The 18,385-nt window shown below is 41.1% G+C and overlaps 2 protein-coding genes across 5 annotated transcripts in view; both read left to right on the top strand.

The window, feature by feature from the left end:
- The window catches only part of LOC122405588 (M-phase inducer phosphatase-like), a 141,334-nt gene that overhangs the window by 28,960 nt on the left and 93,989 nt on the right, over positions 1 to 18,385 (top strand). The gene's annotated exons all lie outside the window — the stretch shown is intronic.
- LOC122405591 (uncharacterized) lies at positions 16,118 to 17,303 on the top strand. Its single transcript, XM_043410489.1, has 3 exons — positions 16,118 to 16,266; positions 16,415 to 16,514; positions 17,051 to 17,303. Exons 1-3 carry the CDS (start codon positions 16,191 to 16,193, stop codon positions 17,157 to 17,159), a joined length of 285 nt encoding a protein of 94 aa, XP_043266424.1. The 5' UTR covers positions 16,118 to 16,190; the 3' UTR covers positions 17,160 to 17,303.

Here is an 18,385-nt window from a genome sequence, read left to right as displayed (position 1 = left end):
CTCAAAAATACCTTCGTAGGCTCTTCCGGCTAGGCACGGATAATAAAATTCATAGTCGTAAAATGTTTCTCAATCATTGATTGTTTTTCATTCAACCTCCAGTGATTATTTGAAGTTTTAACGAATTTGCTTCAGAAGATAACTTCTCGATCATAGTATTCGAAAATTCGGACACAGCTCGTGATATGATCTGAAAATGGCATTCGTTGCACATCCCAGGAAAATTCAAAAAAATTTCACCCTTTTGGGAAGAAAACTCAACATTAATTTCAAAATTCTGTTATAACAAACCTACAAATTTTTCAACATTGGCTCACTTTTCCATAATAAATATTTCATGAATCAGAATTTCAAGGAATGAAAGAAAAAGAGTTAACAAACGATTGAAACAAACGACCAAAAATTTCTAAAACAGCTTCGTAATGTTTGTGTAAAACAGTGAATTTCGCCCCGCATGAGAACGCACATGAAAAACTATGCGATTTTTAACCACGAGCATTTTAGATGTGGCTTGATAAATCATTTTTAAATTAGCACGTTATCACACAAGCCTGGCTCCAAAGCGTCTTCGTGGTTGAGAAAAATTCTTCAAAGCTTATCACTCACTTTGTACGTTAATAACGCATAATCGTCGGTAATCCAGAGTCGAAAGAGAGTGAGAACATGACGTTTAAGGCGTGATTTACGTTTTTTCGTATACTGATTTCAATTTTGTTTGACTCGAGCCTCCAATTATCTCTCATACTTGGTCGATTTTTCGATCGTATTTTACGTGATTTATATTCGCCTTAATACGGGATACGTTTCTTTCACCATCCTCTTGCGTATTAACCGCCGATGACTGGGCGTACACGGAATTAATGATGCTCGATTAGCATTATTGCCCTCGCGCATATAATCGTAACACGTTGTACGAACGAACGAACAAAAAAAAAGAGAAAAAACCTCGGACGTGCTTTTTGCCAAGGGAATTTTTTCTCTTCTATACATATAAGTATACACGCAACTGCATGACTTTATGTGTTTATGCATATTAAGCCCCGAACGGACGAAGGAGCCGAGCGTGCCGCCGAGAGAGCCCCGGCGATCTCGTCCGTGAGGAAAAGTACGTTCGTGCGGGTGAAAGTGAGTATCGAACGCACGTTTGTGCTCGTGGACAGAGAAAGACGGAGACAGAGCGAGACACTCGGGAAGGGAAGGGGCAGAAATGCTCGTTGCAGTTCGTAACGGTGGCACGCGCCCGTTATCCCCCCCTCCCTGCTCGACGATCGATATCCTACGCCCACGTGGAAGGTTTCCCCGTTTCCTCTCATTTCTGCAGTTACCAAAAGACCCTCGGAGTTCAACGGACATTTGACAATTAGTCGAGTCATGTATGTTGACTCTGAAACTCTCTCCTAATTATCCACAACCCCAGCCGTTTTTGCCTGCTATTTGTAGACGAAGTACACTAAAAAAATGTTCTCTTCGAATGCTGAATTTTGTGGTTATGACTGTTGAATTGTATTTGGGAACGAGCAGGTGGTCGAAATCAAATGAATAAATTTTTGAACATTTTTTCAATCATTAAATCAATTCTAGGGATCGGCAAAAAAAATCAATTTTCATTTTTATATTGATCGAAAATGCACATTGGGAAAATTGATAATATCAATTGATAGATACTCGGTAAATATTTCATATTGCATTATAAATTGACCAAATAATTGGTTATTGTGGAAACCTTATTGCCAAATGATGATTCGATTCCGATATTTTCGTTTGATAAAAGAGTCTGGTGCCCAGAAAAACGTACAGCTTAATTTGATAATGTAAACTTCCTATCGAAAAATCTGAAAATTTCACCCCCAACTCTCGATTTTCACCCCTTTCATGGCAAACAAGGTAAAAATTAAGTTCAGAAAACGACGCTGAAGTTTCCAACGTTGGAGTCCAACGAAATGAATGAAAATAAAATGATTTATCCATCAGTTTTTTTTATTTCACGAATCATAATTGTGTAGATTGAAAAAATACAAAGTACAAATTCGACTGGAAATAAATTGGAGAATTGCTGGAATTATTGGACAGTTTTTTACATCATTTCGTTGGGCTCCAACGTTGGAAACTTCAGCATCGTGTTCAGAAATGGAATCAGCGTCCCAACGAACCGTTACATACCAATTTTTGTCGAACTCGGTTGAAAATTAAAAAAGTTATTTTCATATGTATGATACATTACCAGAACAGGCCTGACTTTTTTTATATATATGACACAATACCAGTCAACCGATAGATTGGCTGAAAATGCTTCATCTATTGAAGATTTTACCGTAAGTTGGCAGAACATTTTTCATCAATTGGAAATAAGTTGGTAAATTGGCAATATTTGGCTCCATTAATTGCCAATTGTTTCGACAATTGATCATTCTATTTTCACAAATGAGAATTATTTCATCAAGTGAGACTCGACTTCCGGCACGTACTAACTTTTGCACCATTTTGCAACATGAAATTACTAATTTTCCAAGTAATTGACATCATATGGAATATCAATGATAATTCTCGGCCAATTAATAATAACTATCAAAATTAGTGGCGAAAAATTACTGATGTCGATCCCTGCTCAATTCCCAGCCTCGTGTACTCGCCTCTATTCTGGTAAAATCCACGGGACTACCTGGCAGTAAATCGTCGTCGAGAATTCGATAAAAAACGTGAAACGCTACAACTCTGATCAGAAAACAGATCAACCCCAAAGATTTAGAAAATGTATTATCTCAACGTAATTTCATGGCTGAAAAGTGTCATTAGCACTTTGGAGCCCCCCGATGACGCTGAAGTTTCCAACGTTGGAGTCCAACGAAATGATCTAAAAAACTCTCCAATAATTCCAGTAATTCTCCAATTTATTTCCAGTCGAATTTGTACTTTGTATTTTTTCAATCTACACAATTATGATTCGTGAAATAAAAAACTTATGGATAAATCATATTATTTTCATTCATTTCGTCGGACTCCAACGTTGGAAACTTCAGCGTCGTAGCCCCCCGATCGTATGCTCGATTTTGTAAATCAATATCCCTCAAATCTGATTCTTTTGTACCGACAAAACGAATAATTTTTCTGCGAGAGTAGCCAGTGCACGTACTTGTGGCCGAAAATTGCTCAATCGTCGTTCTTTCTTCCTGATGGTTCGTCAGCTTCATGCATATCGAGTTTGAATGAAGCGAATCTACGTGTAAATTTGCTCCATTGAAAGACTCGAAAGTCAGTTGGTTAAAAATCATAATTCAGACGAAAGGATTTCCGTGCTCACATGCTTATGTATGAGGCGTTTTGCGCGATCGGGACTCGGCATGACGTGTCTGAGATCCTGACGCACGGTCCCGTGTATTCGCACACATTTTCCCTCTCAGCTCGACGCACGCCAAAGTACATTCGTGTGTTCTCCCAATTCGGCATCAAGGAGGGTGCACCGCAATTCTGTCTGCCTCTGTACGCACACACGCGTCTTATGACACGCTCTCACACGCATGCAGGCTCGTCTCGTCGTGTCCTCTTTCTCTCTCGATCCCGCGTCTTCCTCGCCACACTCTGAGGGGGCAATACGGGCCCGTCGTCTAACTCCGACTACTCGGTAGACGGACATATGAGCACACATGGGGCGAGGTAGCCGCCACCTGGCGCGGCGCCCCCTTCAATATAGTACGCGCGCCGCCACTCCTACCCCAATATTCCACCCCGACATAACTCCATCCGCGTGCATCGGCTATTTCACTTAGAGAGGAACGACCTTCGGGCCAGAGCTGTTTCGCGCGGAGTCGCTGCGCTCCGAAACTTTGACTTTTCGGGCGCACTCGATAGGGCAAGGTTGCGAATGGATAAATGTATTCCTTCAAATTTTCAACTCGATTCAAAATCGGCTACGGATTCGTTGCTATGTTTTTTCCGAGGCGTTGCCAAAGTTGGGATTTTCAGCCACACTTTTTCTCGAGAGGTTTCACATTCTTGATATTCCATTGTTGCGATTTTTTCCTTCTATCAATATTCCCAGAGATTCGAAGTTATCGGTGCATTCAGCTTTCCAATCTCCTGCGAGACTTTCTCGTTATTTTCTTCGTAGATTAACATTTATCGATAAAATGAGTCCGTGAAAATTCGACACTGCGCGATAGTCACGAGCTCGCTGCCACTGTTCAAATTACATCCCCCCTAAATTGATTTTAATTCAGTTGGAACAGCCCATACTCGACCGTACACATGTGCATGCATTTTTTGTACGCATACATGCACATGTATTAAGCAACTCGTACGCGTATTCGACCCCGCGTATATTCTTCATAACATGTATGCGGCCATAGCGCCAATGCACCACAATAAATTGTCTTTTGTGCCTGTTTTCCCTTATACAATTAAAAAGGCCGAAGTTCCTCCGGTTTTTCAGTCTAACTGGCCGAGTTTGCGGCTTTTTGTTTGTGAGAACCGACGCATATGTATACACGCATATCCACGGTTAGGGGCTGGCTACTGTATGTTTTCAACCCCCTCGGATTTTGGCTCGTGCCATCACGTATCGTCATGGCTTTCACATAGATAGACACGCACACAGACGCACACGCGTGTCCATATATTTGAGTGCTCATACACCGAAAAGGGGCCGGGGCCGGGGTGAGAGAGCTCAGCCTCGATGAGTTCCTTTACCTCTCTCGTATTCCAAGCCTCTTTTCCCCCCCGTACCTTGCCATTGCACCTTTTCCTTCCTAATTCTGTCGCAGCAGGGCACAGAAGCATAAAGTGCGAGAGAGACAACACACTTTCGGTATCTTCTTAGATAAAAAGGGGGTTGTTAATTTTTTTTTTATTGTTTTTTCTTTTTTCGTTATGTTTGAACAGGATCGATTTTTTTTTGTTTGCGAAGTATCGCTCGAAGGGCTGAGGAAACTATCGATTCGTGGTACAAAAGTCGCATTTCGTTTTCGAAAGAAATCGCCGGTAGATTTGGCTGGACGAGGTCAAGTTTTTGTGCCTGTTTTTATGCTTTCTTTGCTTTGGTGTCAATGAATTGTTGCGCTGATGGACTGACTCGAGTATGAAAAGAGAAGGAGTTGTACTGGAATTTTGATTTTAGCTGAAAAGTATAGTTTTCGATCGCTTTCATTTCTCGATTCGAACCTCAAACATAATCGCTAAAAATATCTTTAATTTTCGCGTTTTATTAAACTCCGAATATATCGACAACGGGATGATGATTGTGGAAAATTTCTCCCCTCCGCACGTTGCCAGCACGTACACGCGTGTAAACTCACGCTGTCATGATGTTCTACAAGGAAAGTCGTCGGTTGGAAATTGTACAGACGCCAACCAGTGCGCACTCGTGTTTGTGGGGCACACGCGCTTTTATCGAAATATAATCGACGTGCGTGTCTCTCCTTTCTCTCTCTTCCTCTCGGGTAGATTGCCCGACATATGTGGGCGTAAAAGGCAGCTCCTGCGTTTTTGTTCTATGTCATTTCAGTGGTTATTCCTCCGGCGATTGTCATTTTCGTGTGTACAACTGTACATAGGGGTGTATTGAAAACGGGGCAGTTGACGATGGATCGATTTGCACAGAGCTCTAACGTTCTCCCATTGTCAGTATTTGCATCGAATTCATCGAAATACATGAATTCTCCCCTTTTCAATGCTCGCTCTTGGCTCGTGAACACACACGCGATTCTACGCTACGATGAGTTTGCTCGCGTTGGACCAACTGTGCCCTTATTTTTGCGGTTGCAACCCTTGCCCTCGAGTTCTCATCTTAATTGTCCTTATATTTACGGATAGACCAGCAGGGATTGGGAATCCAAATATTTTCCAACAGATTTGACCCACTTTTGCTTATTTTTTGTCGCGATACGTTCGTACTTTATCGAACGTTTCTTCCGCTGGTTCGACGTGGAAGAAACTTTGTTTCGTACACATTCGTTAAGAAATCGATTGGCTAAAAAAACTTGATTGTTTCATAATTTATTTATGCCCACGAATTTGGCAAAAAAAAATTTGGTAAATTCGAGGAAAAAATATGAGAAATTTAAAATCCACAGATTCTTATGAAATATTACCAAAAATTTGTACGAATTTTTGAGTGTTGGTTACATTTTTTTTCGTCGAAATATCTTCGAGTATAATAACATTTAGAAAACTTGTTATTGGGCTTTGGCTCTCGTAGAATTGTGCTCGTACACGTTGTTTTGCTACTACGTAGCGAAGGAAACGGTTAAATCCTAAAAATAGTATCATGATGTGCGTTCCCCTCTATTACTCATTTTGTTCCATCTTCGTATTAACCTACACATGTGTATACACTCATACAAGTCTGTGCATCCTGTGTGCATGTTATTCTCGTCTCTCGAAATCCTTTTGCCGCAATGTTGTTTGCCATACGTGCGCGGAAGAGCTTCCTCATGTGAGCGGGGGGAAAATTTATATTTAGTCGTCTTCTCCTTGGAATTTGTGTCTCGCAGACCGCTGTCTCGATCCTCCGTCGCGTGAGATCTTTTTGCCTTTACAATTTGACAAAATTGAAGAAGAAAAAAATTTTCATTGGAACACGGAGAGAAAAAGTAGTACGAATTACTACGCCGTCTGGAGGTTTTTACCAAAAACGTTGTAATTTTCGTGTCGTTTGAAAATTTAAATTTCCGAATTGCTTATTTTACAGTTGAGCAAGTAAAATTTCACAAGCTCGAATACACGTGTCGCCGTGCTCCGAAATGTTTGAAAATTTACTGCGGTACATAGCAGAATTTCCTTCGCGCTTGTACGTTTTGGTATGACATATAAATTTGTATCGAGAGCTCTCGCTTCACTAAAAATTACTATGCATATCTTCGTAAGAATTGATAAATCTACTTCCGTGACACCATAGTATAGTTTCGACTGAAATTTTTTCTCCGCGAATGAAAAACAAAAGCCGTCGAGTCATTGAAAGTATCGCAACCGATTTTTCGACGTCGCGTTCCGAAAAGAGCATGTGCCTTTTATGCTAATCCCACGATCGTCCCAATATCTCGCATTTTCAATAGGATTTATGCGTTTTCGAAAAACTCGTCAGAATATTTGGTTGCTCGCGGATGTTACGACGTGCAACGGTCCGTCGATGTCACAGCGATCAGATAAGCCGCAGTACTGCAATTGCCAACAGACTCTTTACTGTTCTTTTCTCTTTCCCTCTGTCTTTTTCACTCTAATAGATTAACTTCGTAGGAGTGAGGGCAAAGCGAGCTGAAATATATACGACGATTAATCTCCGTGGCGTCGTGTGCGCATACAGACATTTGGGAACGCCGCGGAGAATTGCGGAAGTGGTGTATTTACATGGATAAGGCTTCCGCTACCACCCCCTTTCCACCGATTTAAATCCACGTCGCACGTGCACTCATAATACACCACGATAATTTATATACGTACACGCCACGAATATTTATCTGTGTATACGTGAGAAATAAGGAGGTTAAAACGAAAAGTCGAGACAGCGTAAAAGCTGCTTTTATTGAGGGTCGCTAACAGGATGAGGAGAAACGTTAAAACTGGGGAAAAGTAAGATATTCTTTGTAGAGCGTGTATGTCTTTATGTATGCGTGTTTGTTTATACGTATTCCGTACTTGCAGCGGGAGGAAGGAATCACAGCTGAAGGCGCTTCCTCCGCGACTCCCTCAATTATAAGTGTGCACATAGATATATAAGAACGTAAGTATCTCGACGACCCTCGGTGTAGAAACTTCTCCTCAGTTCTCCCATTGCTTCAAAGTCTTTTTTCGTTATCGCGTGACTGAGGCGAGAATAAATTTTGATAACATATTTTCCAAAACTACTTGTTTCAAAATGTCGTTGAAGTTTGCACTATTCACATTCAAGTGCATGCTGATTTGTGCACTGGGAATGGGAAATTGTTGATTCTAGAACACAGTTTCGTTGATCCGCAAGGACGCGTGCTCTTGGCGTAGTGAGAAACAATTATTTCAGGTACCGAGGAAGGCAGAGGCGGAAGGACTAGAAAAGTGGCTGGAGAAAACAGCAGGAGAAGAAAAGTGGAAGAGAAAATGAAAAAGAAAAGAGTATTTGATTCAAGCAAACTTGTTTGGATTGAGAAATTTCATTTCGTTCGCCACAGTTTGTTCAACTAACAAAAATTGTGTTCGCAATCAAGAAATTTTTGTTCTCATTGAACGTGCTCATAATTTGGGATGAATTTTTCAAAATCTAATCACGTGAAATGCTTCTCATTTAGTAAATAAAACGAATTCCGAGGAATTTTTATGATTCATTCGTCGTCTGTTGTCGAGGAAAGATTTTTTTTTTTCGGAGGCTTCAGTTGATGAGTCGCTGACGGGGTGCATGATTGACGTAAACGAAAATAGTGGAAATTAAATATGACTGATGGTAGGAAACAGGGCGACCGTTTTCTCTGCATTTTTCATCCAAGCGATCAAACGCTTAATGCATTAACGAAAAACCGAACGAGAGAGGACTAGACGCGAGAGAAGCCCCGTGTTACGATCCCCGTCCAAATGCCTCGGGCCGAATGTCACGGAGAGTGCGTTCGACTGGCTTCCTCAGGAAGTTCGCCCCACCGTCTTAATTCCCGCTTAATACGTCTACACCGTTCATACATGCACGAATTACACGTCGCGTACGTTATAGAACATCCGTTAGAATTTTATCATCCGACGCGCATCCTAGTTTCTGATCTGAGTTTTTCATGATTTTATAAAACGTTGATGCAAATCATCGCTCGATCGTGAAACTGTGAAGACGATTTATTTGTGAGCACACAACGGGCTCGTTACTAAACCAGTGGTTTTGGGCAATTGTAGCGATTTGAGAACTGGATAGTACTTAACATCGTTTTCTGAAGATTTAAAAAAACGTTTTTGCGATTATTCACATTCGAAAACTTTGAAAATATTTCGTCCGAGATTTCGTCGATTTTAACAACACACACTTTTTGTTTTTTCGTTTAACTCGGCAAATTTTCTCTCCGATCATCTCACAACGATTGAACAATCTTTTGTATATTTTATATCGATATTTAACAAAGAATTTGCAAGGTTTATTAAAATCGGTAGAAGCGAAGGATTTTCTTGAACATCTACTGCGCTCTTTTCTCGATGCAGATATAAAAATACACGAAATTTTCAAGGCCAAGGAGAAGGCTCACCTTAACCTTTGACTTCTCCCCGATCCGACTTCCTCCCTTACTCCGTTGCACCTTTTCCGTGTCTTTGGGGGAATCTCCCCTATTCTTGATGCTTTTCGAGACAAACGCCTGGCACGAGCCATGTGCCATCGATTTGTGACACGTTTTACGCGCGGCTTGTTCTTCCGTTCTCGATCCCTCACGCGGCAAAGACTTTTCACCCCTCTTACCATACCTCGATGAAGACTCCGTGCGCCTTGCAGCGCCTCGTTTCATCTATTTTTAGTGCATACATGCTCATTGAAGATTTTTTGACCTTGCTCCAGTCTTTACCCCTGACGCGTTCACTCATTCACGCACATTGACATCTCGGTGCAAGGAAAATACCGGAGTCGAGGGATGCAACGAGGATTTACGTGCCACGTGTGTGGGAGCTTTACCGAAACTTCCTTCACACGAAATTAATAGACGCCTCTGTGGTGAAACCGCTGTTACGTTTTTTTTACGTCTTAGTCCTTCCTCTCGGTTCGGCTGTTCCCGCGCGTTAATGATTATTGAAAAAGTTGTCGGGGTAAATGACTTTTTGTGAAGAAGCCTGGGGAAGCGAACGTCAAAACTCGATTTTTTTTCGTATCGTTCCGTTTGCCTCTCGTTTGAGGATACGCTTTTTTGGTCTCTTGGGTCTCGTAGCACCGGTTCAAACTTCTCGTATAACGGAACAAATGTTATTTTTGTATTTCAACGTCGCATTTGTAAGGGTGAAAATTTCCTTACTTTAGTTCACAATAAATTTGTCAAGTTCATGCGTATTTTTCGAAATTGTTGCTCTCGCCGTATCGAAAAAGTAGATATTCAGTAGTGCGAGGCTCTCGTCGCGAATGGCGAGAGATTTTTGGCGGGAAAGGACGTCGGTTCGGCTGCATTTTCTTTTGCAAAGTAAGAAGGGATCCTGGACATTCGACTTTATCGGCCCACGATCCTCGATCCTTCGAACTCTCGGCCCTTCGCGCCGTTCGATCTTTCCTTACGAGCTGCGCGCCGAGATCTTTCCGCGGTCGGTAAGCCAGCAGGCCAAGATGAATTGCGTGGGCGAGAACAAGTCGCCGGATATAGTTTGCCGAAAAAATCTTGGTCGGTCGAGCAGTCGCCACCTAAGTGGGCATAACGTTTCTTCTAAGCTTTGACCACTCGGTCCATTAAGCAGGGAAAAAATGCGCGGGAAATGAAGATACGCTGTGACAAGCTTCGGCGATTCTCCACTCGATCATCCGCGACTTTGGCGCGGGAATTTATCGTGCTGACGTACTTCCGTTTTTTCAAACGATACTTCGCCGAATTTATAAAATTGTCGTCCCAGTAATTATCGATGAGTATAATGGAAGATTTTTTTACGTCGTGCGTACGAACGCTTAATTCTTTCAACAAGAAATCTAGACAAAATTTTTCTTGGTCCTGGCTTGAAATTTTGCTCAATTCGAACGCTCAATTTGCTGGCTCGAATGCATATTGCTCGCCACGGTTAAAACATTGTTGAATCAACGTGTTTGCTGATTTTAGCATGAAACTAATCAATTTGTGGAATCTGCACATTTTTTGCCTCAGTGCGCGGGGCAGAATTTTACTAGAATACCGCCAAAAAGTCGATAGAAAGATCGTTCCAAGGGCTTTTGACTCGTCGCAGACGTTGTTCACTTTTTTGGAAGTGGTGGTTTTCGTGAAAGAATTTCAAAACGACATACAAAGAGTTGAGTTGAGTTGAGTTTATTTAAAGCCTTGGTTTGCACCTTAAGGCAAGTTTGTATAAATTACATAATTTGTGTTAATGTTTACATTAATATATAAGTATAAGTTTATGCTTCTCTCTTTAGTTAAAGATTTTTGAATCAAACTAAATATGTTTTGGGTTTCGTAGGATAAAAACAAGATTGTTCTTTTGTACTTATAGCTAGTATGACAGTAAGAATAAGATCTATGCCTTAGTTTCATATTACTACTAGTTGAGTAATTGAAATATATCTATACATAAATTTATACAAAATTAAACTGGATTTAAAATAAGCTAGATCATTGAAGTTGCCGCTTGACCATTTCATGGTATTCAAATGATTATATGCAATTTATATTAGAGAAAAGACTAAGAATTTGTTTGTGCGTGATTATTTATTGTTCGTCAGTTGAGGTGCCTTCACTCGCAAAGAGGTAGGAGAACAAGTTTTCCTTAAATACTGAAAGTGATGCAGATGCCGTGATAAAGAGGTATATTTGCATAGAAATTCATGACATGCTGGAAAAAAAGTTGCACTTACAGCCTATTTTTCATGGAACATTAAGTTTCAATGAAACTTTCCTGCATTGGATTTCTCACGACTCGCTATGATAAAGAGACGCGACAGCAAGACAGCAAGTGAGCGTAGTCCTAACCTCAATTTGACAGATCGACGAAAAAGCGGTTAATCAGTTACGAGTAGTCAAAACGTAAACTTTCGGATACTACGCGAATCGTTGGATTGTTTTTTCATTTTTATAATTCAATGCGAACATTCATTTAAATTATAAAAGATTTCAGTTATCACAAATCTTTTTTTTCCATTAATTATTTCCCAAATATTAGCTGTGAACTGGACTGAAGCGATAGGCTTACCTCAATAAAAGTTTCGTTGGGTCAATAAAACTTGAATTTTGTTCGTCACGATTTGTTCATGCGCGCAGTTAAAAGTTCAGTGGATTCAACAAAAAAAATGTTCTCTGCCTAGTGTACCACGGCAATCGCTGCGATAACGATTTCATTTGAAATGAATGAATATGAATGTATTAACTGGAATATCGAGTTCAAGACACAGTGTCATCTGTCACTAGCAGCGTGTTTACTTCCCACGAGCAGTTTGCTTTGTACACCGCCAAGATAGTTTTTTGTCTCTTGCTCGGTCATGAGTTTCTATACTCTCGTTACCATTCGTGAGGAGATACGTGTTGGGGAACGAGCACATGTGATATTTCTCTGGAGCATATGCCCCGTTGGAGTAACTGCATCCCTGTATATGTGTCGCGCACAAACTCGCGGGGTAAACGTCGAAACTCTGTTTGGACAACGTGCTGCTTGATGATGATGCCCTCTCCCCCAGCTCCCCTTTCTTCGTACCCTGTTCGGTGACTTTTTTCGATTTTACTTCGGAGTACACGCAGAGAGATGGAATTTCCCAAGGACTCAGACCCGGACAGAATTTTCGGGAGAGTTTCATTCGATCTTGACCAAGTGGCTGGGCTCAAATTGTACCGAAATCGTTGGAATGGTTGAAAGAATTTAGAAATTTCGATGCTGCGTTTGCGCTCCTCATTTTTTCTTCCTACTTTTTTGCTCGGCGTTACTCAATGACAATGACTTTTCAAATGCGTTTTATCCCCGTTTTATCGCGGACTTGGACTCCTGCGTTCTTTTTTACGGCCCGAAAAGGCCTGCACAACGATAGCGGAACGACGAACGAGCTACCGGGAATTTCTCGTTCAGTGTATCAGTCCGTGGTTTTTTTGTTAGAATTTCGTTACAGTTGGAACAAAAAGTGGTTGTAAACGGTGATTATTGTCAGTGATGAGACTCGATTGTGTGGAACTCGAGTCGCGAACAATTCGTTTTCTCAGATCATTTCGAGAACTTTCAACGCGTGAAAGAGAACAGTTCGCGAAGATTTTTCGAGAGAGTATTGCAACAAAGTTTCGAGAGGAAAGAGCGCGAAATCGATTTTTTCCTTTCCGAGTTAACACGGAGATGTATACTTATATTTTTTTGAACGAACAACGCCGCGAACAAAGACAGCACGAGACTCTGATGAAGGTCCATTCTTCTCTCCTGGACACTCCCGGAGGCTCAACATTTTTTTTTACCGACTCTCTTTGTAACGGACTGGACACGAGAAACGGGTGGCCTTGCGCCAACTGGGAAATTCTCACATTGTCCCGCGTGACCTACCGATTTCTTGTTTTCCCATAAATTCAGCCTCTCACATTATTGTACCAAAAAAATTCCAAATTATTTACCATTCGTTGTCTTCCACTTTGAAACACGAAATGAAACATTTCGTATGGCGCTGAACTCTGCAACGTTCGGGTCGAACGAAATAAATGAAAAAAGCATTCTCAATTCTTCAAATTATCATTTCACGAATCACTTATCGTGTAGGTTGAAAAACTACGAATTGCTGGGCAAGAAGCGGAGTTGGAGAATGAAAAATTGCTTTTCCATTCACGTCGTTGCGTTCCAACGTTGCAAGCTTCAGTCTCATCATTCGGTTTGATGGCGCGATTTACATTTTGCGGGAAAGGAGTATCAATTAACACATTTAACACCCGCCATCACAGTTCCCATATCAAATTCGAAAAAATCGAAGCGAAAAACGACTTCAAGTTTCATTTATTCCCTTTAAAAGCCTCAGTCTCGGGCCACGAGAGTCTCCATAAATCGAGCGCCCATTGACCTTGAAAACAGAAGCTTTCATCATTACGAACTATAATGACATTGGGAGAAATTGTGTAACCTACCGAAACATCGCGGAGGTTTTGTGAAATTCGTAATTCAAGTAACAGCGTGTTTGGATTACGGAACATCATGCCCGAACGACATACGGTTTATATCTGGCTCGGTTTCCTCCTGCAGCGGAGTGTGGAAAGTACGTGTATGAGAAACCCCCCGGTGCAGGAGATACGGTATCCGTAAAATAAGCTTTGCCATGGGTGATGCGAGCTCGCAACGTCGCGTCGAGGCTCCGTCGTCCTCGTCGTCCTTTTCCTCTGGGCTTATATATCTATATATTTTTATATGTCACATCCACATGGCGTCCACATGGAGTAGGACACTGAAAAATACTCGAAAAAGATCTCCCGCGACGAAAATTCTTTACACCTTCTCTGCTTTTTTTGTACACTATTATGAACTCATACGTGTAAGTTTAAAAAAGTTGTGAAGACGTTGGTCAAAGGCCTTGGCTCGTCGGATCGTTAAAGAGAAAAAACTCGAGCGCTGGGCGTCAACGAATTCGTTTTTTTTTTTTTTTTTTTCAACAAATTTCTCACTTTCACGCTCTCGCTTTCCTTCAACTTTTCTTTTCCTCGTTTACTTGCTCTTGCTCTTCCTTCTCGCACTTACCTGATGCTCCTGGTAGTGCGAGATGCCGAAAAAAAGATAAATATATAGACACTCAGGAAGCAAAGCGATCAGAGGAAATCGCATGACCAGTCGACTTTTGTTTTAACAACGATGCGATATCTCCTCGCCCATTTGAGCCGTGAAATCAGAATTCGTAACGCGAATCGCTGAAGGAAGAAAACGAGGGAAAGATCTTTCTCGGGATAACGAGCGTCTTGTTCGCTACAAATAGCTGCCCCAGATGCGAACCTTTTGAGAAAAAAGGTTTTAGAGCGCTACACCGATTTTGAATATTTTAAACGTGCGCGGTGCTGCGTGCTTCCCTTTGAACAACCTGCGGCCTTGGACTTTTCTTCGTATTCTTCCTATCTCACAAATCATTCGGTTAGCTGCACTGAGACACGAAATTTGCAGTACCAGCACGTGGTGGAAAACAGAATGAAATTTGCTGGCTCGAATAAACGTTGATCGCGATGACGGAATTATCGTTGTATCAACAAATTTGATTTTGTTCGCCACGCTTTCTTGCTCCAACAAGAATTTTGTTCACTCGATAAATTTGTGTGTGCAACTAATTAGACACTGGGGAACCCACGAAGCATCGAATGCTTCGTACGAGAGTTTCTGATCACAGAAATACCATGCGGGCCACTCAAAAAATAAATCTTTTCACTACAGCTCCCAACAGATGGATTCCTCCTCGGAACAATTGAACGCTTCGAACATTTTTTCCCCCATTCGATTGAAACGTTTGCGCTCGATAAAACCGCTTCAAGTCGAAAAGCTCTGGGCGACAAAAAGCAAAGTGAAAACCCAACGATTCGATTTATTTCGCATTTCGATGAAACGTCGCACATGTGCCAAGTACGGCTGTGAATAATTGCATCACTCGATGGAACATTGCCTCCGATTTTCCCCTTCGCTACTGCCTCCGTAAAAGCCCTCTCTGCCTTTTTTCTCTTCCTCAAACCTATCCTTTACGTTTCCTGACTTGTTCATTCGCTTCGTTATTATTTTTACTTGCCTTTTAATCTTCCCTCTTACAAGAACGAGTGATTTTCTTGTTCGTGGTGCGTCAACGACGCTGAAGTTTCCAACGTTGGAGTCCAACAAAATGAATGAAAATAAAATGATTTATCCATCAGTTTTTTATTTCACGAATCATAATTGTGTAGATTGAAAAAATACAAAGTACAAATTCGACTGGAGATAAATTGGAGAATTACTGAAATTATTGGACAGTGTTTTAAATCATTTCGTTGGACTCCAACGTTGGAAACTTCAGCATCGTGGTGCGTCATTCGAACTCGCAGAAAACATTGGAAAATTCGGTCACTCACCTCGAGAACGAGCTACCACGAAACAACAAAACTCGTTTTACTCATTATTTTTTTCATTCTGACGTGCCTCGGATCAATTATTTATCGTAAAGTGTTTTTATCTCACGATGAGATGACGAGGAAATTTATCGCAACCACTAATTTCATTGTATTTACATATTCCTTTAATCTTCCAATGTGTTAAACCGACCAAACCTGCCGCTGGGAGAAGACGATTTCGTGAAAAAACACTATAATTTGTCGATACTTGGAAATAAAACAGGAAAGTTGATTCGCACGTTATTGCATAAAATTTATTTTAACGATTCCTTATGATTCCTTCCTATAGTTTCGTCAGCGTAGCATCGACTACTGTGCTATCTTATCACTGTGATCTTTCAATCGTGAATGAATTCCACAAGGACTAATGTCTTATGTAAATGACTCTTTTAGCTCCAAGGTTAACGGGTGCTATGCCGAGCGAGAGCGATCACCAGACGATATATAAGCTGCTAAGCACATTCGCGAAAGCATCAGATGTCGAAAGGACATCATCTCTGAAGCTTATTCAACATGAAAACCACAATTTTTCTTTACGCTCTTGTCGTCATTGCTTACCTGTTCGTAGGTGGAAATGCCGAAGACGAAGGTATGAAAAATTTGATACAAAACAAATTTATGTTTATATTAATTTACGATTTCTCCAGGATAATCCTCGCAATCTTGTACTTTTACTTCGTTTCGATGAAACCATAATGATCGAGTGCTTCATTCATCTTTGGGTTACTTTTTTTCAGTCAAACTGAATTGCAATGACGTCAGAGGAGATTTATCCCTTTATTACAAGATATGCGGTGAAGTAATCTGCCATCCGAATGGGAGCATCAGTAGCAAAGGGTAAGTTACGAGAATGATGAGTTGAATATTCTTCAAGCTCATTTTTCATCAATCAGTGACGCTGTTCGAGTAATTCATTTCAATAATTTGCCTCCATTCAGTCTGGGAGGATAGAAATTTTTCGATTGAACAAATTTTGTTGGACCAACAAAACGTGGCAGCAAACTATAATTTCAAAGATGTTTCTATCACAACGAGCCATCGAGTTAAAAAATGACGTTGACTTTTGATTCTCGCGATCATCGATGCGACGAAAATGTTCACTCGAAAAATTTCTGACACTGAAATTTGCAGCGTTGGAGTCCAACGAAATGAACGAATAAAACAATTTGTAATTTTATTGAATATTATTGAATTTATTGAATTTATTTCAAATAATTATTGAAATAAAAAATTGGCGAATTGCAAGTGTTTTTTTTTCGTTTGTTTCGTTGAACTCCACCGTTACAAATTTCAGCATCGTAAATTTCATTTCTCAGTGCTCTCGGTGCGGTGTGATTATTTTCCTAAACTCAATTTCTGGATTTTCATTCCAGTTGTGGAACCTACCAGTGTTCTCCTGACAAACCAGCGATTGGCTACAAAGAAACGGATTCGACCAAACCCTATCCCGAGTGCTGCGGAGGCCCAATTTGCCCGGACTAATTCATAAAAATTTGCTGCTACCCCGAACATTGAAATCGTATTTTATTAGTTGTAGATTGATTATAAACAATAATTGATAAGCTCCATAATAATAAGTTTGGTGACCAGAATAATTTCGTAATAAAGAATGAGTTTGTTACTATACGAATACGAATAAAATATTATTTACACCATTTCATTTGGATTCGACGTTCGAGACCTTGGCATTCGTGTTTCAACGATTCTGGAAAGCGACCCAACGATTCGAAGATCGCTAACCAGTGATCTGTGAAGCCGATGAAATTTATCCCGATCTTTTCCATTCTATTCTCGCCATTCGAGAGTTCTTTTTATATTTTATATCGTCGGACCCCAACGTTGCAAACTTCGGCATCATAAAAAATTGAAACCTTCAAATTTTTCGAACAATAATGGTCGTAATCATGTAGTTTCGAAAACGCCAAAATTTATGTTTTGTGATGAAATAGCGCATAACTTTTTTCATCGTAAGAGTCCTTGAACTGCAGAATAACCCTAACGATAAACGAACAGGGGGAAAATTCGTTGACGCAATAAGTGAACAAATTGGTATCGAAAGAGCAACACAGCCATAAAAATAAAAGCCCATTTTTCGAAGGATTCCAATCTCCCCCCATTATAACCATTTTCCCGACAATTGTTTTTCCAGAATGCCAATTGTTAGCATAGAAATAAAAGAAATAATCAAACCCACAAGCTTTGTGGACTCGCGAAGCAGGAAAACACGCTCACCATTATTCTACCGACTCGCTAAACATCAAGGCAATCTTAGCACAAACCGCGCCCCCCCTCTTCTCCCCTTTCCCCTCTCGAATTTTATTCCACAAGTTCATTCGGCGATCAAGCTCCACAATCCACCGCGCCTGACGTACCGCACGCATACGTGAACAGGAAAAATGATGAACTGCGCGTACATCAGCGCTGGGTGCGGCAACGAGTCCCGATTAAATTTCCCCTGCTCGTCCTCTCTTTCTCTCCCTATTCGTTGCGGGTGTCCATCGAAATTTCACCGTCCGCGTGAGGACGGGGTGTGCTCGGGAAAATCAGCCATCAGCCTTCGCGTATATAGTGCTTCCTGGCGAAGCTCGATCCGGCACGCGCGCTTCGACGTACGCGCTTACGGTCTTCCGTCGTGAAGGGGGTTCCCCGGGGTGGCTGATAGGGGAATTGTAACACGCGCTTCTGCACGGGCGACGAGGAGAGGGTGG

The sequence above is a fragment of the Venturia canescens genome, chromosome 1 (genome assembly GCF_019457755.1).
Source record: "Venturia canescens isolate UGA chromosome 1, ASM1945775v1, whole genome shotgun sequence".
Lineage (NCBI taxonomy): Eukaryota > Metazoa > Arthropoda > Insecta > Hymenoptera > Ichneumonidae > Venturia > Venturia canescens.
Note: the sequence above shows the minus strand (reverse complement) of the source record. Positions and strands in the feature narration are given on the sequence as shown.

Excerpts from the sequence above, each read along its gene's own strand:
- LOC122405591 (XM_043410489.1), top strand. The coding sequence starts at position 16,191 with ATGAAAACCACAATTTTTCTTTACGCTCTTGTCGTCATTGCTTACCTG. Across the intron at positions 16,267-16,414 it reads TGGAAATGCCGAAGACGAAG|TCAAACTGAATTGCAATGAC; the intron begins GTATGAAAAATT and ends ACTTTTTTTCAG. Across the intron at positions 16,515-17,050 it reads GGGAGCATCAGTAGCAAAGG|TTGTGGAACCTACCAGTGTT; the intron begins GTAAGTTACGAG and ends TTTTCATTCCAG.